General features: G+C 43.6%; 1 protein-coding gene across 10 annotated transcripts in view; it reads left to right on the top strand.

The window, feature by feature from the left end:
- The first annotated feature begins 1,927 nt into the window (after nt 1–1,927).
- snap91a (synaptosome associated protein 91a) overlaps nt 1,928–11,086 on the top strand; it is a 204,328-nt gene continuing 195,169 nt past the window's right edge. For 5 of the 10 annotated variants that reach the window (XM_063040870.1, XM_063040867.1, XM_063040868.1 and 2 more), the window contains exon 1: nt 2,848–2,989. In XM_063040870.1, the coding sequence (XP_062896940.1) occupies nt 2,860–2,989 (130 nt within the window). In that variant the 5' untranslated portion in view covers nt 2,848–2,859. Of the gene's footprint in view, nt 2,310–2,471; nt 2,510–2,741; nt 2,990–11,086 lie in introns of those variants that run through there. The other 5 variants (XM_063040866.1, XM_063040865.1, XM_063040864.1 and 2 more) reach the window with 5 other exon arrangements.

Raw genomic sequence — 11,086 nt, 5'->3', positions numbered from 1 at the left:
GCTGCTAAGTTAAGAAATTTCACGACACATGCCAGTGATAATAAACCTGATTCTGATTCCTGTGGCACTCCACCCTCACTATTTCCAAATGCTTTTGCTCCTACCGGATTTTAAAACATGCACGCCCTTCCACGTTGACAAATACAGTACTATGCAAACGTCTTAGGCACCCTAGCTAAGATTTGTGCCTCAGACTTTTGCAGATACCGCAAAAACTTCTGCAACCATGCAGTGTAGCACAAGCATATCAACAATGTTAAATAAATAATCAGTAGCAGAAATAAAACACAAACTAACCTGAAAGCAATCATTTCAGATTGCCAAGTGCAAACATATGTTGAAACATCAGTGAAAAAAAGAAGAGAGAGGACAGTGCAACTATCAAACTGGGAAGGAACGAACACAAAGTCTCATGTGCTGTGGAGAGAAGGAAGAGCTTGTAGTTATTTCATGGACATCCCTTTTTCAGGACAGAGATGATGAAGAATTTCTTTAGCCAGAGTGTTGAATCTGTGGAAGTCATTGCTCTGGACAGCTGTGGAGGCCAAGTCATTGGGTATATTTAAAGTGGAAGCTGATAGGTATGGGCATCAAATGTCACTTATTTATTGAGATACAGTACAGAATAGGCCCTTCAATCTGTGCTGCAAATCAATCCCCTAATTTAACGCCAGCCTAATCATGGGACAATTTACAATGACCAATTAATCTACCAAACAGTACATCTTTGGACTGTGGGAGAAAACCGGAGCACCCAGAGGAAACTCACACAAAGGGAGAACTTCTTACAGGAATTAAACCCTGGTCGCTAGTACTATAAATCGTTGTCCTAACCACTACGTTACTATGGGGAGAAGGCAGGTGAATGGGATTGCAAGGGAAAATAAATCAGCATGATGGAATGGCGGAGCTGATGGGCTGTGTGGACTAATTCTGTTCTTATGTCTTATGGTCTTATTACCAGTGTACAGTTTGATCACTGGAGGGATGGCAGGATCAATATTAACACCGTAAAGGCACAGTTCACTCCTCTTCACCAATCCCTCCCACAGGTGCAATTTGTGTTGGCAAACCAGCTGAATGGTGGCCATGGTGGAGGGGTACCCTCTCCTTTAAACTGAGTTTGTGGGGAGACGAAAATGACATGTCAGCAGAGTAGGGAAATCAGATCAGGAGGGGTCTGAAGGCTGGGTTTTACCCCGAGGGATGGAGGTGAGGAGGGTGGTTTTACCCCGGAGAGGGGAGAAATGTGGTTTTACTAGGGGGATGTGAAAGACAGGATTTACCTTAAGGTGTGGCAGTGAGGTGGGTTTTACCCCAAGGATGGAAGGAGAAAGGCAAAGTGTGGTCGCGTTTTACCCTGGGAAGGGGTGAGGGCCGGATTTTATCGCAGGAAGGGGAGGATTGGGGTTTTTCCCAGGGAGGTGAGAAGGAGGGGTGAGGGGGTCCGGGTTCTGCCCCGGGGAGGGAGGGGTTACGGCGGTGAGGACCAGGGTTTACTCCGGGAGAGGAGGAGAGGGGAAGGGTGTGGTTTAATTCTGGGCAGGGATGAATTTAGGTGTGAGGGCCAGGAGCGCCGCCGGTGCAGCCGTTAGATCCACCGCCGGACGGAGGGAGCGACCGGTTACCGGACTCACCCGCCGGGTGTCCTTCCACCTCGGCCGATCCGACAGCGTGGGCAGAGAGCCAGAGGGCTGACCGCCCTCACCCCCAAGTTTACGCGGCAGCACCCGCCCGTCGACTGACAACCCGGCGCCGTTATCCTGCCCGCCGGTCTGAAGCGCTGTCGTCCGCCGCCCGCCCAGTAATTGACGGAGCGGTCCATTGACCGAGCAGACCCACCACCTCGTGCCGGTCTGGGCCGAGCCTCGGAACGATAACTCCCCCGGCTCAACCGTCTCCGGTGTGCGACAACACGCCATCACTCTCCCGCCCGTTGACCGACGACCCGCCGCCAGTCAGGCTGCGTCGTCAGGGCGCTGTCTCTCCCCCCCCCCTCGGAACCCCAGTTCAACCGCCCCAGGTGTGTGTGCGGCAGCTCCCGACCCGCCGCTCCTCTCCCGTCCACTGACCGACGATCCTCCGCCCCACTCCCATCACCGCGTGTGGGCTGTCAGCCATTACCAGGTGTGTGTGGTAGCGCCCGGCCGCCGCCGGCCCTCCCGCCTCCCGACGACGCCGCTCTCCCCTCTCCTGACCCCTGTTTGACGGCATAGGCCGAGCTCCAGAGCGCTGTCATTCCGCCGTCCGTCCACCGACTGGCGACCCGCTACCAGTCGCCGGTCTGTCAGGACACTACCCACCCCCAGGTGTGTGCAGTGGCGCCCGCCTGATCGTGGACTCTCCCGCCTACCCGATGCCGCTTTCTCCCGTCCGATGACCGACTCCCTCCCCCCCCCGCCTTGCCCGCCGGTTTGGGCCGGACTCCAAGCACTCTCACCCCGCCTCCTCAGCCGCCCGCTCGCCGGTTTGTCGGTGTGGGTCGAGCCCAGGGTGCCGCCGCCCCCAGGTGTGTGTGTGTGTGTGTGTGTCAGCGCCGCCCGCCCGTCGGTCGGTCGGTCGGTCGGTCGGTCGAGGACCCTCCCGCCCACCGGCTGACGACCCGACGCCGCTCTCCCGCCCGCCCCTCTCCCGCTGGTGTTTCTCTGACAGGCGGCAAGCGGCTTATTTGTCTCCCCATCTCTCTCTCTCTCTCTCTCTCTCTCTCTCCCTTTTCCCTCTCTCTCTTTTTGGTTCTCCAGTGATACCCGCCTCCCCCTTTCTATTTTACACACGCACGTAAATAATTAATCTCAGAGAGAGAGAGGAGAGGGAGGAGGGAAGAAGAAAGGAAGACGGAGATTAGAAACCGTGGAGAAAATGTCGGGCCAGACCATTACGGACCGCATCGCGGCGGCCCAGTATAGTGTGACCGGCTCGGCCGTGGCCAGGGCCGTCTGCAAAGCCACGACCCACGAGGTGATGGGACCCAAGAAGAAGCACCTGGACTGTAAGAGACTTATCTTGTTCTAATCGCCCACCGTCTTTAAGCTAGCAGCTGTCCTTTCTTGCACATCCACCTTACTCGCAGGCGATGTACATCAGTGTACTTAGATTGTTTTTATTCTTTTAAAATTGATTTTAAAATGACAGCATTTAGATTTTTATGCAGTTAAACACACACACAAAATGCTGGAAGAACTCAGCAGGTCAGGCAGCATCTATGGAGGGAATAAGCAGTCGATGGTCTTGGCTGAGACCCTTCATCATTTTGTGTGTGATGGTCTGGATTTCCAGCATCTGTAGAATCTCTTGTAATTATGTGCAGTTAATTCCGTTGACCACGTTTCTTTAATATCGCCTCTATTTATAGATATTATTTTCTGGTTTATCCTAAGTACTGCTGGTTCTTTGCTATTACTCAGTTCTCTTCCCCCTTCCACTACGGTATTGCTGTGGGTTGCAATGGAGCCTATTGCTTGGGGTGGGGGTAAAAAGGCTTGTATTCATTACTCTCGAAACGGAATGCAACAGCGGCGATAATGTAGCGCCGCTGCCAGAAGAGTAATAAATATTTTACTAGCAGGATTGTTAAGGGACTCTTGTTTAATTTTTTAAACATTGCAAATGAAAGAATGCGGTTTTAAAAATTTGATATGCCGTGCAAAGGATGCTATTGCAGGAAAATATGTTCGTCATGTTTAAGAAAGCAGAATTTGGCCTGCAGCCCTGTCGTTGATTCGCGTATTTTGGGAGTGAACGAAGCATACATATTTGTAGATAATTGAAATTTCTCTGGTTTCTCCGAGAACAGCATTGAAAAAGCTTTAAATTCCCGATTTAGTTCAGGTTGTATGCTAAAGAGCCGTATAAATATTTAGACGTATCAGCAGTTTTTGGAGGGGTAGATTAGGGGCGGATTCAAAATGATTTCTTAAAAGCTGCAGCTATAGGCTGGGGTCTGAATGGTGCAGTTTACTAAGCATCAGTGATTCTGATGTGGCAGTGAACCTTTCTACCCTGCCCCCACTCTTCTTCTTGCATCGCTAATCCTTCTGAACATTGCTATTTAAACACTTTCTGACTATTATTAGTGTTAAATTATTCCATTGACGAAGACTATGAAGCTTGTATTGAAACAACACCTCTTATATAATAGTTCTGAGTTATTACAATTTTCTAACGCGAAAGAATAATCGGTAGCTGCATGTGACTGGCTGAAGGAGTGATGTTGAACTTCAAACAATTGTTTATTTTTAAGTAATTGTGCAATATCGGCGTTCAGCAATGCAAGGCAAGGATGTAAACCTAAAGCTTTAGAAGGCATTGGTCAGAACGTATTGTGATCAGTTTTGGACCCCTTATCTAAGAAAAGATGTGTTGGCGTTGGAGAGGCTCCGGAGGAGGTGCACGAGAATGATTCCAGGAATGAAAGGGTTAACGTATGAGGAGTGTTTGATGGCTTTGGGCCTGTACTGGCTGGGTTTAGAAGAATGAAGTGGGGGGGGGGGGGAGATCTCATTGAAACCTATCGAATATTAAATGGCCTAGATGGAGCTGACGTGGAGAGGATGTTTCCTTTCGTGGAGGATCTAGGACCAGAGGGCACAGCTTCAGAACGGAAAGGCATCCCTGTAGAACAGAGATGAAGAGAAATTTCTTTAGCTGGTGAATCTGTCAAACCTGACCTATCAAAGTTGAAGAGAAACTCAAAATTGAGGAGGTTTCAGTGGTGGAGCCAAGTATTGTTAGAATGCCCGAATTAATACCTTCGGGCACTGATTTTTGATCTCCCCTGGTCAATAATATTCCATTGATTTCTGTGGACTCTAAGACAAAGGTAGAAAGCAATAATTTTAAACTTACTGCTTTTAATTTTGTTTTAATTAAATTCATTTTATTATTTTAATCTTTAATTGTCACTTGTTTCCATCATTTTAATAGTTTTTGCAATCCTTTGATTGCTAGAGAAAAACCAACAGCAGTCTGGAGCATTTTGGTGGCTGAGCCCTGTTATTGCCTGAGACCATGTTGGTCTTTTTCATCCTGGGGTCCACTAGTGAGAGAGGCCCTGTATATAGAGTCATACAACTTGGAACTGGTCCTTTTACTCCAATTGGTCCAGCTAGCTAAGATGCCATTCAGGCTCGTCTCATTTGCTTGCTATTTCCTTCTAACCCTTTACTATCCTTGTATCTGTCCAACTGTCTTTTAAATGTTATTGCACCTACTGCAAGCACTTTCTCTGGCAGCTCATTCCATACATGTATCACTTTAAAAAAAAAAATTGCCCTCAAGTTCCTATTAAATCTTCTCCATCTCTGCTTAAACTTATGTCCCCTAGTTCTTGATGTCTCCAACCCTAGGAAACAGAATGAATCCCATCCCAGCTATGTCTTTCATGATTTTATATACCTCAATAAAATTACCCTCTGTCTCCTTTGCTCCAAGGATAAAAATCTGAGCTTTTTTTAACCTCTCTCAGTAAACTCAGTCCCTCAACTTGGCAATGTCCATAAGACATGGGAGCAGAATTAGGCTATTTGGCCCATCAAGTCAATTCCACCATTCCATCATGGCTGATTTATTATGCTTCTCAATCCCATTTTCCTACCTACTCCATAACCTATGACACCCTTACCAATCAAGAACCTATCAATCTCTGATTTAAATATACCCAGTGACTTGGCGTTGACAGCCATCTGTGGCGATGATTCATCATCCTCTGGCTAAAGAAATTTCTCCTCATCCCTGTTCCAAATAGATGTCCCTCTATTTTGAGACTGTTCCCTCTGCTCCTAGATGCTTCCAATATTGGAAACATCCTCTCCACATCCATTCTATTTAGGCCTTTCAGTACTGGATAGGTTTTAATAAGCTCCTCTCTCACATCTTTGTAAATCTTTTCTACCCCTTTTAGGGTGTTCAAAACTGAGCACATGCTCCTGAGTATGGACTTGCTAGTGCCCTGTATGATCTCTGTGCCCCGAATGATAGGGACCAGTGTGCCAAAAGCCACCTTCACTTTCTTGTCTACCTATGACTCCATTTTTGGGGAACCATTTACATGAACTCCAAGGTCCCTCTGTTCTACTGTATTTTTTGGCCAGCCCTACCACTTACTGTGAAAGTTCTACCTTGATTTGACTTTCCAAAAAACAACACTTCACACTTCAAAGTTCAAAATTCAAAGTTTTATTATCAAAGTACATGTATATCACCATATACAACCCTGAGATTCATTTTCTTGTAGGCATGCTCCAATAAACCCAAAACCATAATTGAATCAATGAAAGACCCCAACAACTGTGCATACAACCAGAATGCAAAAGACAGCAAACTGTGCAACTACAAAAATAAATTAATAATAAAAAAAATAAGCAATAAATGAGATGAGGAATCCTTGAAGGTGAGTCCATCGTGAATATTTTTGTGATGGGGCGTGAAGTTATCGCCTTTGGTTCAAGAGCTGAGGTTTGAGGAGTGATAACTGTTCCTGAACCTGGTGGTGTCTGTCTAGAGGCTCCTGCACCACCTTCCAGATTGCAGCAGTAAGAAAAGAGCGTGATGTGGGTGGTGGTGGTCTCTGGTGATGGATGCTGCTTTCCTGAGACAATGCTAGTCAATATACTCTCCACCACACAGCTATAGAAGTTTGTTAAAGTTTTAGATGTCATGTGGAATCTTTGCAAACTCCTAAGTAAGTAGAGATGTTGCCGTGGTTTCTTTGTAATTGCACTCACATGCTGGGCCCAGAACACGTCCTCTGAATTGATGAAACTGGGGAATTTAAAGTTGCTGACCCTTTCCACCTTTGATCCCCCAATGAGGATTGGATCATAGACCTCTAATTTCCTCCTCCTGAAGTCAATAATCAGCTTCTTGGTCTTGCTGACAATGAGTGAGAGTTTGTTGTTCTGGCATTATTCAGCCAGATTTTCAATCTCCCTCCAATATGCTGATTCATCACCAGCTTTGATGCAACCAACGACAGTAGTGTCGTCAGCAAACTTAAATATGGCATTGGAGCTGTGTTTAACCACATACTAATAAGTGTAAAGTGAGTAGAGCAGAGGGCTAAGTGCACAGCCTTGTGGTGCACCTGTATTGATGGAGACGGTGGAAGATATGTTGTTGCCAATCTGAACAGACTGGGTCTGCAAGTGAGGATATCAAGGATCCAACTGCACAAGGAGGCATTGAGACCACGGTCCTGATGCTTATTGATTAGTTTTGAGGGGATGATAATATTGAATACTGAGCTGTAGTCGATAAAGAACAGCGTAATGTTTGCTGTCCAGATGTTCCGCGGTTGAGTGAAGAGCCAATGAGATGGTATCTGCTGTGACTTGTTGTGTTGGTAGGCAATTTGGAGCGGATCCAAGTCACTTCTCAGGCAGGAGTTGATATGCTTCATCATCAACCTATCTGAATCATACTCAATTTTAGATTATGATTTAGATTTAGATTATGAAGACACGCAGTCCTCTTTTATTGTCATTTAGTAATGCATGCACTAAGAAATGATACAATATTTCCTCTGGTGTGATATCACAAAACACAGGACAGACCAAGACTGGAAAACTAACAAACCCACATAATTATAACATATAGTTACAACAGTGCAACAATGCCATAACTTGAAGAAGTTCATGAGCACAGTAAAAAGTTCAAGTCTCTCAAATGTCCCACATCTCACGCAGACGGGAGAAGGAAGAAAAACTCTCCCTGCCATGTCAACCACAGTCGGACTCTGAGTCATCCGAAACTTCGAGCTCTGATCAGCTTTCCGACACCGAGTGCTGAGCGCCATCTCTGTCCAAACGATTGGAACTCAATCTCGGTCGCCAACAGCAGGCAAAGCCGGGGATTTTGAGGCCTTCCCTCCGGAAGATTCCCGACCACACAGTAACAACAGCAGTGAACTGGGGTCTCAGAAATTTCTCCAGATGTTCCTCTGTGCTTTCACGTCTGTCTCCATCAAATCAGAATTGTCCACGCTCCTATTTAACGGATATGATATCATTTTTCACCGGAGGGCTGCGCACGTGTGGCGTGCTGCTCTCTCTCCTCCCGCCATGGGCATTCCTCGGCTTACTTACCCAAATGAACAACTGAACAAGATCCCACTGTTAATTTTCATGGTCTATGATTTCACCTACTTTATTCATCCACAAATTTTCTAACCATGCCTTGTTCATTTTCATCCTTGCCTCATCTCTGAACAAGGTAAGGAGTGGTGTGGGGAGACAATGGTAGGGGTACAACCAGTCAGACAAATCAGTTAGGTGTTTCTCTTTTTTACTGGCTTGAGTCTTCTGTGTTCTTTTAACAAAATGTTTTGCTCTCTGTAAGGATTTAACTGATCTCTTTTCTCTGTCTAGTTTTACATACATCTGTTGTCTGAGGATTGTGGGTGCCAGTTCTGTTGCTGGCTGCCGGAATCTCTAATAGAAGATGCACAGCTATGTTGGAAAAGCTGATTCTTTCAAGTCCTACAAAAATTTTTAACAGCTTTTCTCAAAAGTGCAAAATATGGCCCTTTGATTCAAATTTATTGTAAAGTATTCTGCAATAATGATGCATGTAATTGACTATCAAACATTGTAGCAGCTTTCTGACATTGCAAATTGATTATTTTTTTTCACTCTGTATGCTTTGTTATAGAGAAATTCTGCAAATCTCTGATTTAGTATTTTTGTTGATAGTATCTTTTACAGCGAGGGCCTAGAGGAAGGATGATATTTTAAAATATCTGTATTGAGTAATGTTCAGTTAAAACACTACCAACAGCTTTCTGGGTTTGGAAGCACTTTTTATACATGATCAGAGATATATGAATTTGTAATTTGACTATTTTTAAAGTTTTGCTTTAATTTAGTAAGCTGAAAAATTGTGAGTTTTTATGTGAAAGGCCATCTCAAAATGAAGTTTGCATTTGTATTTTAAAGACAATTATAACCAGTTGTTGTTATGACTATTATTCACATTATGACTGGTATTTTTGTTTTTAGTGGTTTTGCAGCACTTTTAAAACATAAGTCAACAAGGACGAATGTTTAAGCAGCCACAATAATTGTCCTTTTGCTTGTATCTGAATTTTTTTTTTCGCTGAGAGAGGATTCTGCAAGGTCTTGTAATGTAGATAAAACAGATTGGTTTCGGGGAAGTTTGCATATGCAGGTTGTTATTTGTTCAGGTAAAAATCTATAATCTGAAATACTTTTAACAGTACAAATAAACTTTAAATGTTATTGAACTTCATGAATTTCTCAGTCCTATCAATTCAGTGGAATTTAAATGAGTCCTCCATGTTGGGAGTGAAAATCTATAAAATACATAGAACTATTGTGGCAAAAGCATTAATTTGTGGTTTGGTGCTCCATAGAGAATGAAGCATCCTTACATTTAGAATTAAAATTTAATTCTGGGACCTAGATTTCTCTGCTTTCTTAGTACACCATTAAGGAATTTAGAGTGAGGTGGAAGTAGCCTAATGACATCATCACTCAATTAATTTTTTTCTCCCCATGTACGTACAATCTTAATACCTAATGGTGAGTTCTGTCTGGGTCACACCTGGAGTTAAAAGTGACACCTCTACCACCAGTAGCTTCCAACCAATTCTTATGTCTCCGTTAGTTTTCCTCATTCGACCTCTAATCTTGGATTTTTAAATAGATTTAGGGGTAATATACTCCTGTGGACTGGGATTAGTTAACCGATGGAAAATGGAAGATAAATATGAGTTAATTTTCGTTGGGAGCTTGTGACTGGTGTTGGGAATCCCAAGTGTTTGTGTTAATGTGCACACAGGGGCAATGTGTAATATTCAAGTTTTCTGTTGATGCGAAGTTGAGAGGTCATGTGAGCTAATACATTAGGATGTCCTGGAGCCAAGGACAAGCAGAGAGAATGAATGAGGATGACATGAAAATGATTGTGAATCATTTCATCTGGGGCACCCACTTTTTCCTTCACTTCCCACTTGCCCATGAAAATCAAAAAACAGCTTAGTAGTCCCTGAAATGCAGTTAATTGAAAGTGGCTCGCAAGTAGGAAGGCAAATCGTTGTATGTTTTTTTGCAGAAGCATTTAAGAATAAATACTAGAAAATCTGTATATGTCTTACTGTAATTGCAAAGGCCTGTGGTGAGATCCCCTCTGGGGTAATGTACTTTGGTCATTCTTAAGCAAGGATGAACCTTCACTGTATTAGAAGGAATTTTGTGAAACTTCCCTTGAGGACTTTCCAAACAAGGTGTGTTTATCAGCAGTTCTCATTGACATTCCCAGAAATGACTAGATTGATACACTTCAAATGCAAAATGAGTGAAAACATACTAAAGGTTTAAGCTATAATTATAACTTCACAAACTCTGATCTCAATGTAACTTGAAATACTTGATGTAATTGTGATAGATGTTTAACCTTTGATACATTATCTTCTAGCTTTACTTGTGTACACTTATTGGTATGTAATGATCTCTAAAATGTTCAATTTAAGTTCTTGATTTTTATTCCCTGATTTATGATACCATGTAGAAATTCAATTATTGAAGAACATTTAATGCTATTGATTAGCTGCTTAATAGTTTGGTTTTACTGTTTCTAAATACCAGATATTCCACTGAAGGAGCAGATCGATGGGACGAAGCAGATTAATCGTTTGGCAGGGATTAGATGGGCCAAAGGGCCTGTTTCTGTGATGTAGTGTTCTGTGATTCTGAGAGATGTTTGGCAGAAACCAGTGTCTGGGAAGAATGCATCTTTGTTGGCACTCTTCTCCAGTCAATGGCCGTGCAGTCTTTTAACCTTCAAATGCAAATACCAGGTCATTAGTCTATATTTGCTATTATTTGCAAGAAGTATAGCTGGACTGTTGCTGACAAGGCTAAACAATTGTTTTTTTTTATTCTTTGTCCTCAACGCAAAGCTCAGAATTATTTGTTCAGGAGGGCAGCAACCTTTTTGAAACGTAATAAATATTTTAGCATGGTACATTTATCTAGTATGGCAAGTTGGGTGAAAGTATTTTACTTCTCTGATTAAATCCTGTATCCTTTACACAATCCTGACCTAATACAACATTTGCAAAGTTGGAATT

The sequence above is a fragment of the Mobula hypostoma genome, chromosome 2 (genome assembly GCF_963921235.1).
Source record: "Mobula hypostoma chromosome 2, sMobHyp1.1, whole genome shotgun sequence".
Lineage (NCBI taxonomy): Eukaryota > Metazoa > Chordata > Chondrichthyes > Myliobatiformes > Myliobatidae > Mobula > Mobula hypostoma.
The sequence above is the reverse complement of the archived record's forward strand: the minus strand, read 5'-3'. Positions and strand labels throughout refer to the sequence as shown.